A 23,506-nucleotide genomic window follows, 5' to 3' on the forward strand; every position below is an offset into this window, starting at 1 on the left:
TCTTTCTTTCTTTCTTTCTTTCTTTCTTTCTTTCTTTCTTTCTTTCTTTCTTTCTTTCTTTCTTTCTTTCTTTCTTTCTTTCTTTTCTTTCTTCCTTCCTTCCTTCTCTTCTTCCTTTCTTTTCCTTCCTTTCTTCCTTCTCTTTCTTTCTTTTCAAAAAAGCTATAACTTTATAGATAATCATTTCCCATGAAGCCTCACTCCAATGCTTCCAAGGAACAGAGGTTAGTTTTTACCAAGTGTGGTAAATGGAGCTCTACAGAATTCTGAGGCAGGTCTAAGGAGAATCTTAGCAAAATCAAGGAGAATATGACAAGGGTATATCTTCCATTTCGTCCTCATCCCAATGAATAAGATGTTACTTGTCTTATCTTTTTTAATAGCTCAAATTAGAGCTAACTGGTTTTCTCTCACTAGTGAACTTCCCTTCCATTTCTAAAAGAGCTGCTCATTTAAACAAATACTCTGACCAATCTATATTAATACTGAACTGCTGAACATGACTATATATGGTCATCATAAAATCCAAAGCCTTCACAAAATAACAGAAGCAGTAAATTGATATCAGTCTAAGATGCAAGGAGCTTATTCTAGGGAATCAACTACAGTTACCCATAATACTATTATAATACCTTTGCATGCTAGGAGAAACTAATATGAGTTGCTTCTTTTAAAGTGTTTACAAAAATAACAGGAACCTGGTGATTGACAGATATCTGATATAGAAATGATTCTTTTCCACTAGCCTATTAAATACAGTAGTGTTCCTCATTTCTAAAACTTAAAATTTTCAAGATAAAAAATGCATTTTTATGAACTTTCTCCAGAGCTCAAGACATTTCCTTACCCCTGAAAAGGGGTTTGTTCTATCTGTATTAAGAATAAAAAAGAGATTAAAATTTCCAGTGTCCCCTCAAACTGCTTCTTCACCTTCTAATAGTCAGCAGATCATTTTTCTCATTAGTAGAGTGAAATGCATACCACAGAGCATAGAAAAGTGCCTTGTAATCCTTAAAATGCTTTATAAATGTGAGTTATTGTGCAGAAATTGAGTACAGGCCTATCACAACAAAGTGTACTCTCTGTCCCCATAGTCTACTTAAAGTTTCACAGAAATAAAAATATTCCTGACTATTTTATGTCATAAATTAATAAATGCCAAGATATATAACCATCTTATCTCCTTAATGTTACTGAAGTAACTCCCTACTCACTATACCAACTTCATTACTTTTTTTTTTTAATGGAACACTTTCTAAACTGCTTCATTGTGGCACTGTATTGAAGTTGGCTGCATAATATTATTGAATCTCATCTTAGAGCTAGAAATGCATAACATTTTACAAGAAAATTCTAATATTCTTTTTTCTACAATTACAGCAAACAAGGCAGAATCAGTTCATATTTGGAGTGTCAACTTCCATCCCCAGTCTTACCTTCAAACACTGTATTGAAAGCCCAGTGTTTCTTTCAAAACACTCTGGTCCATCTGAATTGGACAACAGAGAAGGAAGAAAGGAAGTCACCCATATTATAGGCTATGAAATGTAAAATGTAAGGCAGCTGTTTGCTGCTACTTCCTTCTTTCCTCCCTATCTTCTTTCTTTCTTGTTCCCTATGTCTCTTTTTTGTTCTCTCTTTTCCTTTCCTTTCCCTTTCCCCCCTCTCCTCTTTCCCTCCCCTCCCCTTCCCTTCTCCACTAGGTAACCCGAGTATGAATCTAGAACCTACCAAAGAATTCTATTCAACTAAATCTGATAAAAATTTTTTTTTGGCACGACTCTGGAGTAATCAGGCCTGGGATGGTAGGGAAGTACAAAAGTGTTGGAGAAATAGGTTCATGGGGAAATTTTATATCTACGCCTCTTTCTACAATGAGGAGGAAGTAGCTTTTGTAAGGGACTACTCGTTAATGGACAAGTCAAATGAAAGACTTCAGACCAAGAAGCCTTAGGATTCTGCTTGCACTGATTTTCCTGGAGCACTCCTTAGGGAAGCTTCTGTAATTACCCTGGGACATTGTATTAGAGGCCTCTAAAGTGTCTACTGACTGTAAGATTTTAGTCACAAGCACTCTTCCTGTGCCTGTAACATATTATACACACACATATAAAATATATGCATTAGTATTTGTTATGTATAAACATATATGATATTGATATATGTATTTATATACATAATATAATACAAAAATGAGCACATGTTTATGCAGTCACATAGGAATGTGTATATATATATATGTACATATGCTATGTAAATATAGCATAAATACATTCATATATTTGGTGTGTAATATGTTTTCTATACCCATATGTATATTTCTATATTGATATTTCTATATCTATAAATAAACACATGTACACAGATAAAAACATGCCTATGTAACATAGATATGTGCTTTGAACACCTAAGTAAATATGTTTATATAAACATGTACATCTATGCACATTCATGTAAATATACGTTGCATTGTTCAGTCATTTTAGTCATAACTGACTCTGTGAATCCATCAGGAGTTTTCTCAGCAAAGATACTGAAATGGTTCACCATCTCCTTGTCTAGTTCATTTGTCAGATGAAGAAATTGAGGCAAATTGAGTTAAGTGACTTGCCTGGGGTCATGCAGCTAAATACTTAAGGCTAGATTTGATCTAAGGAAGATTAGTCTTCTTGAGTCTAGGCACATCACACGATCTACTGAGCCACCGAGCTACCCAATGTCAGTCCATCCATCCATTTATCTGCCTAGGTATAAACACACATGTGCATGTGTGAATGTATATATACATTTATGGAACTTACCTATAATTTATAGTTGTAGAGAATATAAGCTAAGACTGGGTGGGACACTGAGAAGTTAAGTAATTTTCTCATAGTTACATAGCTATTGTGATTTTAAGGCAGGACCCATTTCTTTATAATTTCAAGGCATATCCTCCATTCACTATACAATACTGGCTCCCTTTCACATATGTAAAATGATATCTTAAATAAATATTGGGAAGAATTTCAGCCTGACTTAATTTAATAAGTTTACCTTTTCCCCAATGAGCTATAGCTCTTTGTAGTGGTGCACTCCACCTTATTCAATAGTTGGTTTCCTGAAAAGTATTGTATCTTTTGAGAAATACAAAGAATATACCAAAACATGGTCCTTGTCCCCAAGGAAATGAACCTGGGTAGATAAACGAGCTGATCTTGAATTTTTCACCACAAAAGTCCCTTCACCTAACCCCGTCCCAAAACAATAACATCAAACATAAAGTACATTAAGAAGAAAATATAAATAATTTTGCATCAGAGACAGTACAGTATAGTGGAAAGAATGTTGGATTCGGGATTTGGGCTTGAATACCAACTCTGCTGTTCTGCAGTCTACTAAGTGTGTTGTCTTTACAACTCTATGCTTCGATTCCTCATTTGTAAAATGAGGCAGAGAGAAGGTATGGGATGACTCAATCAATAGAAAGCAGGCCTGGAGATGGGAAGACTTGGATTCAAATGTGACCTAACATACTTCCCAGTTGTGTGGCCCTGAACAAATCACTTAACCCTGACTGCTTAGCCCTTACCACACTTCTGCCTTGGAACCAATACATAGTATTGATTCTAAACAAAATGTATGGGTTTTTTAAAAAAAAATAAATTAAATGAGGTAATTTGATAAGATGATCTCGAAAATCCTTTCTTTTTCTAAATCCCATGATTCACTCCTTTGGATTACTGGCCCCTCTATTGGTATGAAAAATTAAGAACTTACTGCAAAAAAAGTGTTCACTATACTTTATCTGGGGGCAGCTGGATGGCTCAGTGGATTGAGAGCCAGGCCTAGAGACGAAAGGTCCTAGGTTCAAATCTGACCTCGGACACTTCCAGCTGTGTGACCTTGGGCAAGTCACTTGACCCCTATCGCCCACCCTTACCACTCCTGGGCTAAGGACAGTCCCTAGCCCGGATGAAAAAGGAGGAGGGTTGGGTGTGGGGCTAGCAACCCCACCCTGTAAAAACTACATCTGCTAAAGAAACTGCAACCTAAAGTAGGGGCAGCTGGGCTAGCTCAGTGGATTGAGAGCCAAGCCTAGAGACGAAAGGTCCTAGGTTCAAATCTGGGCTCAGACACTTCCCAGCTGGGTGACTCTGAGCGACCGTGTGACCCATTGCCTACTGGTTGTGGCCCTATGCTCCTAGAATGGAGTCCCAGGATAAAAAAAAATACTTTATCTGTCCTAAGACATTTGTTTCTAGATGGCAGGAATGGAACCATTCTGTCTGGGAAATAGGTACTATGATTACCCTCATTTTACAGATGAAGAAACTAAGGCAAACAGAGGCTAAGTAGTTTATCCAGGGTCATATATTTGGTAAATATCAAGGCCAGGTTTGAACTCAGGTCTTCCTAACTCCAGATATCTGGTACTCTATTCACTGCAGCACCTCTGTACACCCTGTGCTGCATTTAAGCTAGAATAGTCTCTGTTCCTAGAACTTGACCTTCTATATCTATATTCTATATCTCTCTGCCTCTGCAACTTTCACTAAGCTAAGACACTTCTCTTCTTCCTCCTTCTCTTTACCTGTTGAATCATTACATGTTCTTTAAATTCTGACTTAAATATCATTTCTTCCACAAGACCTTTTTTCCTGATATCTCCTTTCAATATTAACCTTCTCCCTCCAAACTCACATTGGACATTTTTTAGTGTGTCTCTTTTGCACTCATATTCCATTATCATGTGGCATAGTTGGTTGTGTTTGTAGCTTATTTTCTATGTAAGCCCTATCAAGGCAGGCACTGTCAGCTAAACTTTGTCTCACTCCTACGGTCTGTCACAGCATCCTGGATGCTGACTTACTCTTTAGATGCACGTAACTATTGTGATAACTTATTTAGTGGAAATACTCAAAAGCTGGGCAGGAAAATGAAGAGATACCTAAGGCCATGTAGCCAATTGTCATATTTTCTAGTTTTCCCATGTTGTATTCTACTTTCACTCCTGGTTCCTACCTTGTAAAAGACTTATTGATAATAGAACACAAATGAATGAATGCATGTAAATACTCAGTATTCTACCGAACAAAAACTCAGGGATCTCATTCATGGCCTCTTTGGTAAACGGCAAACATTCAGGTCCGTGGGGGAAAGGTCATGCAGAACTCAGGCTTTCATTTGTGATTCCCCATTGGACAGTGCTGCTTTAGACTGCAGGAGTTGAAAGTGAAAGAGGTAACGTAGATTCAAGCTCATCACTGGACAAAGGAAGAAAACATAGACAGTGAGTTCTATGCTAATAAGTCTTCTTTTCTTTTAAGCCTACCCATCATGTAGAGCAGTGATTCCCAGACTTTTTTGGCCTACTGCCCCCTTTCCAGAAAAAAATGTTACTTAGCCCCCTGGAAATTATTTTTTAAAATTTTAATAGCAATTAATAGGAAAGATAAATGCACCTGTTGCCTTCACCACTTCCCTGGATCGCTGTAGCACCCACCAGGGGGCAGTAGCACCCACTTTGGGAATCACCAATGTAGAGGAAAATTTGTCAGTATAAAAGTACTGTAGCCATTCAGAGAGAAAATTCAGTTATCTTCTTTAACACCTGTATATGTACATTAGTACATATATGCATGTTTTGAATGAAATATATTGACTTTTCCTCTATGGTTTGGTTGAATGCATGATACATGTATTATACATATAGCAGAGAAACCATTGATTGTTTTCCTATATGTAGCCATTCATATTCATGACCACTTGGTCATGGAAGGTTTATAAATGTGAATTTTCAAATGTCTTCCACTCTTCCTTTATAAATCCCTGCCCAGGAAGGATCAGAATAGGATGGAGATTGAGTCAGAAATGGTCCATAACCAGGACCAATAAATGCTGTTGATTGACTGTGTAAAACAGCAGTTGAAGTAATAAAATTCGGGCACATCAAGTTTCTTCTAGGTAGGAGCAGCTGTAAGTACTTTTGTCATCCTGGGAAAGAAGAAACTAGAAAAGAGAGAATCCATTCATCTTTCCTTCAGTCTCAGGACTGCATTCTGTATTGTACTGGGCAATGATAGCTGCGCTTCCTATCCTATGCTGGGAATTCTCTTCCCATCAGATGTTGTCTCTGTCTTTTTCTTTTATATACTAATAAATTAGCAATAAGATACTATACAATATTCCATAATATAATACACACTATTGAATCTATAATAATATGTTATATACATATACAAATATCTTTATGTGTATGTGTGTATGCACACACACATACATATGTACGTACATGGGAAAGAATCCTATAAGACTTAAATGGAATGAAGATTACCCCGCCATCCACTGCTGTTGGCGTTATATCTCTGTGAATACTTCTCAGGGCCACCCACATCTTATCCTTCATTGTTGTTTTGAGTTTGTTTTCTTAGTAGGATTAGTTGTAGAGTAAACTCTAGTCTTTCTGGCTTTCCAAAAAAATTCAGTTCTGAGTAAAGGGAAAATTAGACTCTTAAATCTGCACAGAAAGCTGTTTATCTTACAAATTTATTCTTTTTTTATTGGGCCACACATATTCAAGATAGAAAGATAAAAGGGAAATAGATAACAGGCGATCACTTAGAGTGACATATAGCAAAACATAACTAGTACTCTTATTCTGTAAATTCCTCCAGAGTGCCTTGTTAGTGTTATCTATATATTTATCCATAATGTTCCCTGGGCACTTATTGAAACCTAAACTCCAAATATACCATTTGTTATCTCTATTGTGGTTCCTGTTTGGCAATCTCCAAACCACTATTGCTCAGACACAGTGGCTATCATTACAGAAAACTTTTGGGAAGGATGTTCTCAGTGCAAACTGTGGAAAATGAAGAGGCCATACGAATTGAAAAGTAAAAGTCAGCACCTGCCCACTTCTACCTTGAAAGCCAACATCCAGTACACTTAAGTCCTGCTAATAATTCAAAATGACAGTTATTGGCCTCCTAACTTAAACAGTCTATCTTAACTATATTCCAAGGAGGACACGTGCAGAATTTTAATCAGGTTCATATTTGTTTTAAGCCGACCCAGTGCTCCTAGCACAAAGAAAGCTGAATAACTCTGGCAGGACGGATTGATAATATTTGGTGGGGGAAAGAGGATAGTCAAGGGTCTTACTCCAGATGTTCATTTCTAAACTGTCAAGCTTGGCAATAGGCACAAATCCATCGAGACCAGTGCTAGCTGGGGATATCTGTAAACTTTCACCTTCAGTTCAATGGCTACTTATTAAAACACCTTCTTTGAGCAGAACATTGAGTTAGATGTTGAAGAATGTACCAAGTTTAGATAATATACGATTTCTTCCCTCATGAAGCTTTTCATCTGGCAGGGGTTAGGCACAAACATAGCCATAATGCAAATGAGCACATCATAAATACATTAGAAGGAGGTGAGGAGGGAATGTTGCTAACAACCTTGAGATTAGTGAAGGCTTCCTGAAAGAGGTGGCATTTGAATCTGACTTCTAAAGAATGTGCCTCTCCCACCCCAATTGTCTCCCATCTAATTAGTTACTTAGTACATCTTCTGTGTGTACTTAGATGTGTGTCTATTATCGCCCCAATAGAATGTAAGCTTTTGGAGGTCAGAAACTGTTTCTATTTTTGTCTCTATATTCCTAGCACAAAGCATCTGGCACATGGTAAGTAATGAATAATACTTGTTGGCTGACTGATGGGCAAGAATTCTGCAAGTGAAGAAGGGAGCAGATATTTTAGACATTAGAGAACTAGTCTGCTAATTCTGACGGGCAGGTAAAAGTGTGGAGGTAGGAACGCAAAGGTCATGTTATAGAGAGAGGGACTTGTATAGGTTGGCTGGAATGGAAAGTCCAAGGTAGATAATAATGGGAAATGGGACTAGAAAGGTAGAATGGCAACTAATTAGGGAAGATTGTGAACACCAAGGAGAGAAGCTTAAGGTTTTGCTCAGAAATCTTTAGTGACTTCCTGTTACCCTTAATGTAGATGAACAAAATAGTCAGATGATCACTAAGCACAGAGGTAAACATAGGCAAGGTTTGGCTGATGCCATGGTGTCCCATGAGTGTGTTTCGGTGAACAGATGGGAGATCCCTTTGCAGTTCCCTTTTAAGCATCTTTTTCCTCATTATTTTCTTTAAAAAATAGGTTTTTACATTACCTTGATTTCTAAATATATCCTTTCCTCTTATTCATGCCAGAGCCCTGTCTCTTTTAACCTAGAATCAAAAGAGTCCAGCAAAACTTACTAATGTAAATCAGTAGTGGATAATGATGATGATGATGATGATATGAGTATATAAATATATATGTATAGATGGGTATCTGAATGTGTGAGTATTTCATGATATTATATATATACATATGTATATATATATATATATATATATAGCATTCAACATCTAGTTTCCTGCCTCTTCAAAAAAGGGAAGGAGGTACATTTTCTCCTTTCTTCTGCAGACCCCAAATCAATCATTACAATGGCACATCATTTTCTTTCTTTGTCGTTGCTACCATTTGTTTTGTTGTAGTTAGCATATATATTATTCAGCTATTTCTTTTTACTTCACTTTGTGTCAGTCCTTTTAAGTCTCTTATTTTTCTCTTTGTATTCATAATTTCTTTTGGAACAATTATATTAACTTATGTTCCTATATCATTTTTAACTTTCTCTTAAGTTTAATAATAAATGCAATATCCTTGATATTCTTAATAAGTTACTTGGCTTCTTTACACTACATTTCTCAAATGTAGTGATTTGCAGTACTATCTTTAGTGTGATTTAGGAAAGCTCTACCCATATAGGAAAGCTGGAAAATGGTCATATGAATCTCTAAAGGTAAATTACTCAATTCTTAGATGGCTGATTCATTGATAGTTTGTCTATTTTTTAATGAAGAAGAGAGTGGGCAACTATTTTATAAATGATGGATGTATTCTATATAGGAAGCATTCTGGAGTAGTTTGGCCTGAAATTTCCAAGAAGTTACACAACCAGTGGTTTTAGTGGTACCTGAAGATCAAGCCAATAGTATCACACATAGAAGCAGGGCTCACTAGAATCAACTTAAATGAGCTCTGGGCTGTGAAAGTTTCCTTTTTATATATTTTATTTTTTCCAACTACATGTAAAAGCAATTTTTAACATTTGTTAAAATTTTTTGAGTTCTCTATTCTTTCCTTCTCTCTCCCCTTCTCCCACATTGAGAAAGCAAACAATTTTATATAGGTTATATGTGTTATCATGTAAAACATATCTGTATTAGTCATATAGTTAAAAAAATCCACGAATAAGATAAAGTAAAAAATAATGTGCTTCAATCTGTATTCAGACTCCATCAATTCTTTCTCTGGAGGTGGATCATGATCATCATGATAAGTCCTTCAGAGTTATCTTGGATCTTTGTAATGCAGAGAATAGCTAAATTATTTACAGTTGACTATTTTCAACCCCACCCTGTAAAAACTACATCTGCTAAAGAAACTGCAACCTAAAGTAGGGGCAGCTGGGCTAGCTCAGTGGATTGAGAGCCAGGCCTAGAGACGAAAGGTCCTAGGTTCAAATCTGGGCTCAGACACTTCCCAGCTGGGTGACCCTGAGTGACCCATTGCCTACTGGTTGTGGCCCTATGCTCCTAGAATGGAGTCCCAGGATAAAAAAAAAATTTATAATATTGCTGTTACTGTGTACAATGTTATCCTGCTTCTGCTCACTTTATTTTCCATCAGTTCATGTAAGTCTTTCCAGGTTTTTTTGAAAGCACCCTGCTCATTAGTCTTATAGCACAAAAGTATTCCATCACATCATGTACCACAACTTGTTCGGCCATTCCCCAAAAAGACAGGCATCCCCTCAATTTCCAGTTCTTTGCCACTGATTGAAAAATTTTCAAAGTGACCAATTCTATTTCAAAAAATGGCAAACATAATATGGAATTTTTTTTATTACCTAGACTTAGAAAGTGCTAATAATGTAGATTAAACTTAAAAGTGTACCTTACATTTTATTTTTCATAAAGATAGTTGTTAAACATTTACCAGCACACTGCTGAATAGAAAGCAAAAATAGTATTGGCATATTATGCCATATTAAGAGAAGCATGGCATCTAGAATAAGCAAAGTGATGATCCCACTCTCCTCTGCGTTATCAGACCATAGCTGGAATATTGTATCAAGTTCTGGGTAGCATATTTTAGGAAAAGACCAAAAAAATCTAAAATGGGTCCAGAGAAGAGTGACTATGGAGGTAAGGGTGCCCTGTTGAGGCAGCTGATCATAGGGAATTTGAAAAAGAGAAAAGCAGGGAGGAGTCAGGCATGAAAACTGATTTTTTTGGTATTAAAAGGGCCATCAAGTGGAACAAGTATTAGACTTATTGTGTTTGGCCCCCACAGGCAGTACTTGGAGCAATGACTAATTTTATGGAGGTTACAGGGAGATAAATTTTGGCTCTATATAAGGAAAATTTTAAACTTCCAAACATTTTCAGCTAGCCAAAAGTGGAATAGTCTGCCTTGGCCGGTAAGCTGGTTCCCCTTCACTGGCGGTCTTGAAGCTAGATGACCACTTGTGGAGGATTTTGTAGAGGGCAGTTGTTGGATTAGAAGACCTCTTTGGTCCCTCCCAACTCTGAGACTCTGATGTTCTACAGTCCAAATGCTGTTTTACTTCACTCAAATTATTGTCCAAGAAACACAGAAACCTTGACAAACATTATTCAGAATGACACAGTCCCTTGAGACAGTGGACAAGAAGCTGATGCTTCTCAATTCAGAGAGAGGGGCAGCACTAACAGAAAAAGAGAGCAGTCCTCACGTAGAGCCTTGGCCACTTATGCCAAACAACTGGCTTACCAGAGGACTTCAGGTAAAGATCACTTTTTCAAAACTGAATCATTAGACTAGTTCCCACGAAGCTCTTCTATTCCCATCTACATGCAACAATGATCAAATATGCAATATTGGGCTGGGCACTGTATGAATACATTTATTTGTACCTACTGCTGCCCTCTAGGGGTTCACCTTCTGTGTCTTTCTGCTGGAAGGCAGAGCAGCAAGGAAGAACAAAATGGGTTCAAACAAAAATTATTCTCTTGCCCTTTCTTTTCAGAGATGCTATCATGCTCATCCTGTCTTACTAATATTGCCTCCTTCGGCTGTTTGGTGTCAGACCTCGGGTGCTGCAATAACATATCCTCCAGCCACGAAATATTTTAACACTTTTATTTACTATTATGTCCCATAATTTCTGTGCAGAAGGCAGCAATATGTAAATTTTATTCCATTTTCTAATGGTTTGGGTTGCATAACAAATAACAGCAGGAGAAACAATTTGTATTGATACTTTGCAGGGGAAATGTTCAAGTCACTGCAAAAAGATTTAACTCTGCGAGGTTGTAAGTTTATGGGAGTTTTGCAGCTGAGTTTTTGCACATGACTTTGAATATGTCACTATATGTTTATCATCATCTAATTGTGGAACAGAATTTCCATACTTTCTGTCCTTCCATTCCAGAGATTACACTGGTGCATGGATAGAAGACACTACAAGGGACAAATGATCAGTTTGGATAATTCTCTTTCCTGTCCCAAAATAGCTGCGTGTTTGGGTTTTTTTTTTTTTCATGTTGGTGGGATTCAGCTGAGGCACATTTTTTTCATTTATTGCTTTATTTAATGCAAATGTGATTTCGATCATAAAGTGAACTATGCAGCTAGTTCATATTATAAATTAATCAGATTCAACAAAACACTAACATTTTAAACTTTTCAAAAAAATATTTAATAGGAGCTAAGCAAAAGAAGAAATCAAACCAGCTGCTGACACAGCTGTTTCTTTTCTTGTATAATTCAGTTCAATATAAAGGTACCATATGCTGCTTAAAACGATGATAGGAAAGATGAAATAATTTAAGAGAATAACAAGAAAATACATGAATTGTCAGCATTCTGTCAGATTTAAAGAATGAAATAGACAGGTGTAGTATTGACATGTTTAACTTTGTGTTGTGTTAGCAGTTTTGGTGCGAACAACTTCTGACATGTGCTGAAGTGATGTGAGAACGTTTTTCCTCTGTTGCAGACATTGGTGAAGAGGCTGGGAGATCTGTCGGAGTCCAGCCACCAGCTCTACTGAGAGATAGGAGCCTTGGTTCGGCAATGAAGGACTGTCCTTATTGTGGGAAAACTTTCCGAACATCCCACCATTTAAAGGTGCATCTGAGAATACATACAGGTGAGAAACCTGGGACAGATTAAGGGCAACCCATGCCACACTCAGGAGGAGGAGGAGGGGCTTGCCACATTCCTAACAGGTCAGGACTACATGGTTGAATCACTGGCTCTGGCTCTGAAATGAGCCCAACCATCTATATTGATGCACCCTATGAATCTTGTCTCTGATTCACTGGTTTATTAGAGCTATCATTTAAAATCTCCTTTCTTATTTCTAGCCAAACACTGGGTCTGTTGCTCCTTTCAGACTTCACAGCAGCTTCCTTCAGTTTTTCTCTACTTTGGTTTTATCCCAATCTCCTCATCACTTTGGCTATTTTCCTGACCTTCTTCAAACCATTATGGTCCACTATAGTATTTCCAATAGCCTTTTGCAGAGTTCTGCCCTCTGCCACCTTTCAGCCAAATCTATTCAGAATATGGACACCTCCATTTTCTTTGATGTTTTCCTGACACTTTATCCAGTAGAGTTTGAACTTTTTCAGAGGATAGGCAAATACACCATCTATTTTCAAAAATAATTGTGGCATATTTCCCAAAGAATCAATAAAGCAGAAGGCTGTTCAGAGATATTTAATGTCTATAAGCCTCATTTCTCATTATGTGGCAAAAGACTGGGCCACCTAATGGCCTTACCTGGTTTATAAAAAGCCTACTGATTCTGAGAACACACTTAGGGAGCTCGCAGGGCTGGATTAGTCTTGCTTTGCATACTGGTTATGAGAATGATTTAGGGCAGGCTATTTCTTCTGTATTTCTGAACACCATTCCTCCCCTCACCATTTCCCTTTCTCAGAGTCATTCAGCTCTTGTCAAGTTGACTTGAGTGGTCGTTGTCTGTTCAGCAACTAGGAAGCACTGACTATATGTCTAATCCTACCTTGGGTACCGAGCAAGCTACAAGAGAAGAAGAAAGTATTATTGTTTCTATTCTTAGGTATCTTTCAGTCTAGTTGGGGAAAATAAGATTTCATTTTCATGATGCAAAAGCAATGAAGTGTTATAGAGGTGAAGGGTAAATAGCCTTGAATTAAGATCCAGGAGACCTGGATTCAAGTTTTAATTTTGCTATTTATCAATTTTGAGACTTTGGGCAAATCATCTCATTTCCTTAGATCTCATTTGCCTTATCTACAAAAATTAGGAGATTGGACTAGATGATTTACGAGATATTTTTGCCAGCTTTAAGAATCTAATGAAGGAAAAATACATGGCCATGTATAGTCAAATCCTAAATCTCCACAAAGGGAGCAGATTATCATGTCTGAAAGTATGGACTGGGAGCTAGAAAAGCAGTTTCTAGAAAGCAAAAGTAGGACCAGTGGAGGAGGCATATTTTGTTTCAGTCTGAAGAAGAATCTCTTCATAATTAGAGCTGCTCAACAACAGAATGGATCTCCTTGTGAGGTAGTGAGATCCCTGATACTGAAGGTCTTCCAGCAGAGGATGAATGGCCACTTATCAGAGAGATAATGTAGGAGGGACTCATGTTTTAGGTGGAAATTGGGTTAGACAATTTCTGAGAGCCATTACAACCTAGAAATTCAATGAATCTTTCTTTGATCCTGAGACAGTAACTGCTGTTTGAGGTCATATAAAGGAGAAATTGTGGCAGATGAAAGTAGGAGACTTGGAGATGCTTCCTTTTGTGACTGCCTAGACCCCACTGAGATCCATGTTTCTCACCATGTAGGGATAAAGGCTTCTAATGGTTAAGGATCACTAGTTTACAATGAAACGTGAGGGGGGAAAAAACTATTCTCAAAGTTATTGACCATCCTGCCATTCATAAGCATTCCAGTCTAGAGTAAGGGATAACCTATTGCATTGACTGTTAAGATAAGTTTAGAGTTCTGATACCACTTCCTGCAAGATGGGTAAACTGCCTCTTTTTTTTTTTAAATAGGCCCTTTAGGAGATGCTTTCACATCTGACACTAAGGGCACTTATTTCTCTCATCTCTCAAAGTCCCGAGGTTGTGTGTCTCTTTCAGCTTCTTCTATGTCAGTTAAGCTAAATGCTTAGCTACTGTTCACCTCTCTTTCTAGCAGAATTAGAAACCCCACTGGCAAGGATCCCTGCATCCATCCTATCCATTGAGGGGCATAGAAGTTGTTTTGTGTGACTTTAAAGGTTGAGATGGATTACTCACTCAGAAGCCCACTGAGTCAGAGCTGAGGGCAGAGAGTGCAGACAGTGGACCAGGGAAGCGCCCACTGACAAAGGCATTTCCAGAACCTTACAACATCATGAAAAAAGCGAGAGAAGGCATAGAAATGTCACCCACGCAAATACCATTTGCAGTATGCTGCATTTAAAAAGCATAATCGTCACCAGATAAAGATCAATTTCCTTTTTATCTAAGAACAAAGAAGTTGGAAAATGCTTACACTTGTGTATTTGAATAGAACAGAAAGTGTTACATATTATAAATAACCAAAATAAACATTCATTATAACAATGTAAAAGGGTAGATTACAAGAGTAATTAAAAATCAAAACCAGGTATTTCTTATTAAATGATTTAATAGTTAGATTCCAGTTATTAAAATGCACTGCCTGAGTTTTCCTCCTGATACTTCTCATTGGATCTCTTTGAATACATAGTTCATAGCACACACTTTTGGTACAATATTTTTAGGGGGGAAAGTTTACTGTAGTACACTCTATTGAGCACATTTTCTACAGCCAACATGTAACAAAGGAGTCTCTATTTTAATGACCCAGGATAGGAGGTGGTACAGGCTCTGTATTCTTCCATCATACTCCATCTTTATTAGAAGTCTTGGTCGTATAACACTGACTGATAAAAACCACTTTTCTTTTTTTTTTTTTTTCCCTCCACTACATTAACTCAATTACTGCTCTTCTTTTCCCAACACCTGTTTATTAGAGAGGAGCTCAAGTAGTTTAACAGAAGTCAGGTTTCTCTGAACACCTGGGGGCTTGGGAGCAGCCTGCAGGTAGCTCAAATGTGGTAGCACTGTCCTCCGAGAGATCTAATTCAACGTATCCCTTGGGAGTGAAAGCCCAGGGGACAGATGTGAATCCCCCAAGCTGGGCTGGCAACAGACACTGGCCCACCTCTGGCTGCCATCAGAGAAGTCATTAGTCAATGCCAATTCAGAATGCACGCTGCGATTTCAACCCTCTCTGTAACAATACCTTGGATGGCGATGGGACTCTTGGGAAAGTGTTTATAGACACTGGGCATGCTCAGTTATTCCCCGAAAGCACAATGAAAAGCTGTAGTATCTGGACCCAATCAATGTAGGTTAGGAAAAGCCAAGTATCAATAAGTATTCAGTTATAACATGCAGCTTGATGCAATAAAACTGTGTCAACAGGGCATTCAGCTTACCCCATCCAATAATTAAGTTATCTAATACATTAAATTTGATTCTTTTCTTCTCCTTGGTAATAACCTAATGTGTAGCAAAGCAGCCCCATTCTTTGATAATCACCAGGGGAACTGCTTAAGGTAGGAATATAATGATGCCCAGGGCATGCATTTACTATGCCATAATAATTAGGTGCTTGCCAGTCCCCCAGTAGCCCAAAGGAGTGAATTTCACACCTCCCAATCCATCCCAGTCACTACTGAGGAAGACTTGGCTCCTGAGAGGGGGAATACTTAGGCACAAGCTCACTGTGATTTTCAGATTATATGAAACCTCATGATAAAGCCTTTAATACACCACAGATAACATTCCCCAGTGTTTTAGGCATACCTTTGGCTTTGGCAGGGGTGGGGGGGGAGTGCTACCATCATAAGGAAAGATGGCAAATGGCCCTACCTGTGTCAACTCAGAGGCATTCAAGTTCACAGACTAATTAAAAATAAGTCCTATTCTCCCAATTTATGTGAGTATGTTTATTAATATGATTTCTCTGTGCTGTGCTCATTGTTCCACACTTTTCACTCTCCAACTCCACACTTGGAAGCCTCTTTCAACTAACAGGAAAAAATGGAAAGTAGATAGATGATGTTCGAGAGGCATGCCACCACGATCGGAGAAGTATGCTCATTGAAGGGTGTCAGGATGCAATGTGTCTAACCCTACCCATGTGCCTTATTGCCTCTGCATGGGTAGGGCAAAGGACTTCTGTGCTGGCATGTACACCGGTGTATGTATCGGTATGTGTTTATGTTATGGGTGTATGTATAGAGGGGGAGAAGCAGGGATGGGGATGAAGGTTATATGAAAGGTTATCATCTCACAGGTGCATTTGAGAACACACTTGAATCCACGTCAGTCACCTTGACTCCATGAAAACTTTTCCCTGTAGAACCAAAGAAAGTAGGTGGAATGTTTGCTGTGATTCTTTTTTTCTAGCGTTCCGGAGGAGTGGGTGAAGGTCAGTGACAGTCACCTAGCAGAAACTTGACTTTATTGTATAAATTAAACACAACAGAGTTTATTTAGGTCTCTAGATATCAAAGTAACTGGCTAAAAAAAGTAAATTTCTTACCAATCAACCAGATGTTCCATTCTAAGTTCTCTTCTAGCTCTAAATGAATGATTCCTGCCCCATTTCATCTTTGTTGTTCTTCTGGCTGCAAAGAAAGCTTTGACTGGTTGCTACTAATTATTCTTGTGATTTGGCTTTTAACATCTTCCAAAGAATTGATGGAATAGACCAGTGAGTTTGAGATAATGGGCAGAGAGCCCTAGTGAAACAACCAATACCAAGCAAAAAGCCAAATCTTTATGTGACCTCCTTCCATCCTATGACCTCAAGACAAGATGGGGCCAGCCCAATGTTGTTCCTCCACCTTGAACCTGCACTTATTCATGAATGACAAGGTAGTGCTACCCGAAACATATCATACCTTAGTTTCCCCACCTACAAAATGGGTTTAGTTGTTTTGGGGCTGCCCAGTTAACACAGTGTCAGATTAATGGCATAACATTCAGAAATGCATTGGATTCGTGGGATGAAAAGTGAGATATAATAACTCCGCCATCACCATAATGATAAAAGTTCTTAGAGCAGTTAAAGATCCAACCTTTCATCTTCAAAGACTTTCGCAAACACCGACTAGTAAATAAACGTATGCGGAGATGAAAGTTTAGAAGGCCTAATTCAGGTGCCTTATGCCCTGTAGTAAACTGTAGCTTATCTTTGACACTTTTATTATTAACTCCACCAGCTAAGGTAACTATTCCAGTTGAAAACTGAGAGACACAGATTGAATAAATTAATAAAATTGGGTGGGTTAAAATGAATGCAGTTTGCACATTATATCCCTGGCATTAAACACTGTAACTGGCACACAGAAGGCATTTAATAAATGCTTGTTGACATGACACACATTCCCTTCTCTAAGAGAGCAATTTGAGCTGTTGTCCTCTGAGCAAAAACAGCCACCGTAGCAATGGAGAAGAAAGGATGCTTGTGCCCCACAGTAGAGAGGAAAAAAAAATTTTTTTAATTTGAATTAAGCTTCCTTCATTTTTACATTTCTAAGATGAACTAAAAGCCCATTTTATTTCTCCGGAGTCCCCATCCTTAACACCACACGGCTTGCTCTTCCTGCCTTAATGACATCCCAAACTTTTGTGGAAAATAATTGATTGAATTTAAATTTCCTTAAAAGTTTAAGAGGTAATGTTACAGTATAAATTCCCTACCAAACACTAAGTAGGGAAATATCCATTAGTGAAATTAACTACAGTTTCTAGGTAGCTAACAATGTGCAGTATACAGTAGGGCATGGCTAATGAACACTGCAGTGGGTGATATTTCATTATACAAATTAATGCTCACATTTTAATGGGAAAGTCACATAATGAATCTCGGCTTCAGTGACAGCAATTAGAGACACAGATTGTCCCCTTCTGGACAAGGCACTGTTTAGCAATAAGCAGCTGTGTAAAAAGTCTTCAGGTTTACAACATATATATGCTTTGGGGGAATTAGTGTACAATTTATATTAATGTACTGAAGCTTCGCTGCAAAGGAACAACCATATTTATCTCTCCTGGTATTAACTAAGTAAAGACATGTAGAAGGACTAAATAAATATCAGATATAGGGTGTGAATAAGTGAAAATATTTAATTATAGGACTTAAAAGTGAATAGGATTTTGCAGGATCTTGGAGTGTCTTAAAAATAAGTTCAGAAGCATTTAACAGGTTTAAAAACATGATTTAGAGAATTCTTAGCCAGAAAAACAACCTCTACTTCCTCCACCCTTCTTTGGAGCTTTTTTGCAGATTAACATTGCTGTGATTCCACCCTGAATGTAGCCCTCTAATATTTCTGCAGAACTGTGATGTTTCCTTTGCTGTAGAAAGTATATAATGAAGGATCCAAATGATAAAAGATGTTACCATGTAAAAATAGACATAATGAACTAATTAAACCACTCAGTCATATATTTCTAAAGAATTAGACAAGATATCAATAATAGTCCCATGATGAATATACATTTTATGTCACTGGAAAGCGAGTTTCACTGTAAAATGGTTTCAATAATTTCATTTGTCCATTGGAATTATGAACTGATGACTCGTGATTTTATCATGCTTCCTTTCCCAACAAAATCCTCTTTTCTAAGATTATATGATTTTTGCTTTACATTTTAGTCTTTGAAGAGATCCTGATGGGAAAAATTTTGAACACCCCTGTTATAAAAAAGCTTGCCTCATTTTAATGTCTTTTTTTCATCCAAGGTGAGCAAATGAACAGCAATCCTTGAGAGTGCTGTTGTTTTTTTCTCTAAGCTCTGTCTTAAATGTTTTTCCCATTATAGAAATATCTCTACTCCCTAACCCTTACCTCCCCAAATTACTGCAAGAGGTCTTGGTGGTGATAAGAGAACTGAGCCTTCTGGGAAGCTTAAGTCTTTACTGAGGATCTGAAATTTGGGAAAGCTGGAGATGTTCCCATACCAACTTACGTGACAACACAGGCTAATTTACGATTTAAGTGGTCCATCATTCAACCAGACAGTGATGTTGGCAGGGTGACTAAGGGTTACCTATTATTCGAAGCTGGACTGAGTGTTCTTTTCCAAATCTCTGACCCAGTCAGTCCTTGGTTGAGATTGGGGGTGTGTCGATTCCACTTAGTTTCCCTTTGGCAAGAACTCTGATGGTGCCACTGAAGTTTAGGGCCTGCTTGGGCTGGCCTAATAAATCTGTCTTCATGAGTGCTTAAGCCAAATGGCATGTTCAGATGCTGATATGCTTCTTTTTAAAATTATGAAACATCCGTTGGCTATAGGTGATTTCTATAGTTGTTTATGTCTGGTTAGGGGAAAAACAGATTGGAGGCTTTCTTGACTGAGACTTCAAAGGCTCACCAGTTTGTTGGTGCTACGACTTCAACCCCAGCTTGGCTGATGCTCTGAAAAATGTGTCTGGAAACTAATTTTTAAAACCTTGATTACTGGGGAAAAATATTTTGGGCAGAAATTTACTCAGTTGTGGAGACAGCTGGAATATTTCTAGTAAAAAAGTAGTACCCTGAGCAGCTTGGCAGCCTCAGAATCCCATGGCAGAATTTGAATTTTGTGCCTTCTGTCTTTAGATGGCTAGAAGCAGCCTAGTCTTGTGGATGGCACACCTTTCATTTATTTTAGGGGTATTATTTAGACTAAGAGCTCTTGATCTGGGGACCATATCCCATTTGTGGGTACATGGACAGTTTTTAGGGGGTCCATGAACTTGGATGGGGGAAAAACCCCGTATATCCTTATTTCAATTTAATTGGATTCCTTTATAAGGAGTTTTATTTTATGTATGTAAAAACATTTTTTTTTTCTGAAAGGGGGTCTATTGGTCACACAAGATTGCCAAACAAGTCCATCATATAAAACAAGGTTAAGAGCCTGTGGCTTGGTATATACCTAAAAGAGAGGGACTCTCAGAGTAGGCCAAAGAAAGGAGGCAAATTATATGATGAAACAGAGTGTTTAGGGCATCTAAAAAAATACTTGTTAAAAAAAAAAGAAAAGCCAACAATTTTGAAAACAAATTCACAGATCCCAAGTTAAGATAATTCCATATGAGTTTGTATAGATATAGGTACATTGTTCCTTTACTGGAATTCTGCATTTGGTATGAGACTCCTACCCAAGAAAATTTAGTTGTTGAAATCCCCAAAAGACCTTTATATGAGGGGCAGTAGAATGAGGGGGAAGGTACTGTATCAGGCCCATGGATTCTAGAACCTGCCCTGCCATTAATTCACTGTGAGACCTTGGACTTGTTATAAGATCATAAGTCTAGAGCTGCAAGGGACTTCAAAGAACCTTTCATCTAACTCCCTCCTTTTCAGGGGCAGTGAGGTTATGGCTTGTCCAAGAAAACATGGATAGCCAGTATCCAAGGTGGGATTTGAACCTAGCTCCTCTGAATCCACAGCAGAGATCTTTTTACTATACCTTGCTGTTTCATCTCCTTAGACCTCTATTTCCTCCTCTGAAAAATGAGGGAGTTCAAAAGCTAGTCTCTAGAGACCCTGCTCACTCTAACAAGCTGTGAATCGCTAGTATTGAAAGACTAGTTCAAACATTGCTTCTTCCATGAAGTCTGCCTGAGCTCTCTACCCTGTATTGAAGCAATTTGTACATTTATTTTATCTCTTCCACTAGATTGTGAACTTTACAAGGATATTGTCTTGGACATACTTTTTTTTGGATAAACCAGAGGACCTAGCACAGAACTTTGAACTTTGTATATAATAAGCTCCTGTTGCAGTCTAGGGAAACCTATCGATTCCTCCTCAGAATAATATTTAAAAATGCATAAAATCAGATATATAGGATCACAAAGGAAACCAATTCTATTGAAAGTTATGAAAATATTTTAAATTTTAGAATTTATAATTTTTAATTAAAATTTTTAATTAGAAAATTCATAGGTCCTTAGGACAGGAACCCTTAATATTCATATATGGCAAACACATATTAAAATTTTATTGAATGGTGAGTAGATCTTTCTACGAAGCACTCTTTCAGAATATATCCTAAGGAACATTTTCTCCTGAACTTCCTCTAACTGCCTATATATTCTTATATAGCTAGTGTCTCAGATAGCTACGACTTCCTAGAAGCACCTTCGAATCCCCTAGGCAGCTAGATGGAGGAGTGCTAGACCTACCTGTGTGTGCCTGGGCGAATCATTTGCCTTTTGTTTGTCTCAGTTTCCTCAACTATAAAATAGGAATGGTAATAATGTAAATTTTCCAGGTTATTGCGAGGAAGAAATGAGGACTTAACACAGTGCCTGGCACATAGTAGACGCCATATAAATGCTATGTTATTATCATTATCTACTGTTGTTCTTCTTGCAGTTTCCCTTATGGAACGGTACTTCAAGCTGAGGAGATAAACAATTGTCCCTGGTCCCTTTACCAGGCACAGCATATTTTTTAAAGAACCCTTACCTTCTCTTTTAGATCAATACCATGTATCCGTTTTAAAGCAGAAGAATGGTAAGGGCTAGGCCACGGGGGTTAAGTGACTTGTTCAGGGTCACACAGCTGGGAAGAGTCTGAGGCCAGATTTGAACCCAGGACCTCCTGTCTCTAGGCCTGGCTTTCCATGTACTTATCGAACCACTTAGCTGCCCCTTCTTAAGCACCGTTTTATCACCAAAATCTTTTCTAGAAACAGTTGAAACTTTCTTAATTCCTTTCCTGATCATCCTCCATTAGAATATAAATTCACATAGAGATAGCATTATTACATTCTTTATCTCTGTTTTCCATTGCCTAGCCAAGTGACTGGCACATAATAAGTGCTTAACAAATGCTTGCTAATTGATTGATTTCCAAAACGCATCCAGAGTTCCCTCTAGGTCAGTTCTCCCTACCTTTATTCAGTCACTAGTTAAGAGTTTCTCATGTCATTTGCTTTGTATTATGGATTGTTTAAAATCCAGGTGCCCTAAGTACAGTTTTCAAAGAATAGCCTGCTAGCTCAATATTCCCAAATATGGTCTGGCTATGCATGCTGCTCCTCTTCCTGAGCCCTGAAGGGTATTGTAAAAAAAAGAAAGGGGGTGCTTTGTAACCCTGAAAGTACTATGTATAAAGTGTGAGTTTTGTCATTATTATCTGAGGACACTTGAACAGTTAGCTGGGACCATTTGTGCAGCAGTTAGCCCTTTGGTAGAAAGGTATTAAGGTTTCATGGGCTTTTCTGATAGGTCTAAGTTAGTTCTGACATTAGGCACTCAGAGGATGGTCATTTCTCAGAGCTTTTTTGAGCTCAGACCCCTAATCTGAGTTTCATTAGACATGGAATATCAAAACATGACTACGAAAGTATGGGTAACATCCTCTGATTTTGGAGGTGTCTGGGCTCAGCCTTGGACCATTGTTGGCCTCTAGTGATTAAGTGACTTAAACAAAGTCTTTGATTCAGGGGGTACAAATGTGGGCACACAGCTTCATCTCATAGGCAGCTAACACCCTAGGACCCAGCCTGGTCAGAGCTTAATCTTTGAGAAGAAAGGAGATTAGATATGGAATTATTAATAGATTAGAAAGATAACATTTAACTATTAAAGGAACAGACAATCTCAAAGTTCTTTGTCGTGCTTTTTAGCCTTTAGACTAGCCTTCCACCTGAGAGTGATTGGGACAGAGTTGGTCATTGGCCAGAAATGGCTCTGGTAGTCCATTTCTCCAAGGGAAATACTATGTTTGAGGAGCTGGCATCATCGAGGCCCTTAGCTGCCTCTGATCTGACTGAAATACAGACTCAGTTTATCTAGATTTTGGTGAGGCTGACTGATGGAAGCGATGAATAGCCTTCATAGGGTAAAATTTCCCAGTCCAAAGGAAGGGGCAGAGCCCTTTCCTCAGAACCTGGTCTCTAAAGCCCTCTCATTTAAAATGCCCTGGAGTCTCTGCAAGTGGCTTCCCAATTAACACCTGGGTACCTCGTGAAGTTTGTAAGTCCTTGGTTCAATTTTCTTTCCATTTGTCTGAGTCTTAGAAGTAATAAATGTTTTCAGGACCTACCATTCACAGATGATTTGCTGTTGCCTTTTAGATCAGCCAGAGAAAAAGAACAGAGGAAAGAAAACAGTTCCTTGCCACATTGAGCTTCCTCACAGAAATAATTGCTAATATTGACAGGGCACCATTATAAATAAGCTCACGGCACTGTCATAGCCCTGTCTCTTTCTGGGAGTATCTCTGCACTGGAGCCTAGAAAAGGCCCTGGATTGCTAACAAGTTCTCTGCATATATTTAAATGCACATGTATTTAGGCACCTTTCCTTTCTTGTTGTTACACT

General features: G+C 38.1%; 1 protein-coding gene across 1 annotated transcript in view; it reads left to right on the forward strand.

The window, feature by feature from the left end:
* ZNF536 (zinc finger protein 536) overlaps nt 1-23,506 on the forward strand; it is a 336,509-nt gene that overhangs the window by 101,871 nt on the left and 211,132 nt on the right. Inside the window, exon 2 of the mRNA XM_044661438.1 lies at nt 12,094-12,246. Coding sequence (XP_044517373.1) covers nt 12,094-12,246 — 153 coding nt within the window. The remainder of the gene's footprint in view (nt 1-12,093; nt 12,247-23,506) is intronic.

Source organism: Gracilinanus agilis, chromosome 2 (genome assembly GCF_016433145.1).
Source record: "Gracilinanus agilis isolate LMUSP501 chromosome 2, AgileGrace, whole genome shotgun sequence".
Taxonomy (NCBI): Eukaryota; Metazoa; Chordata; class Mammalia; order Didelphimorphia; family Didelphidae; genus Gracilinanus; species Gracilinanus agilis.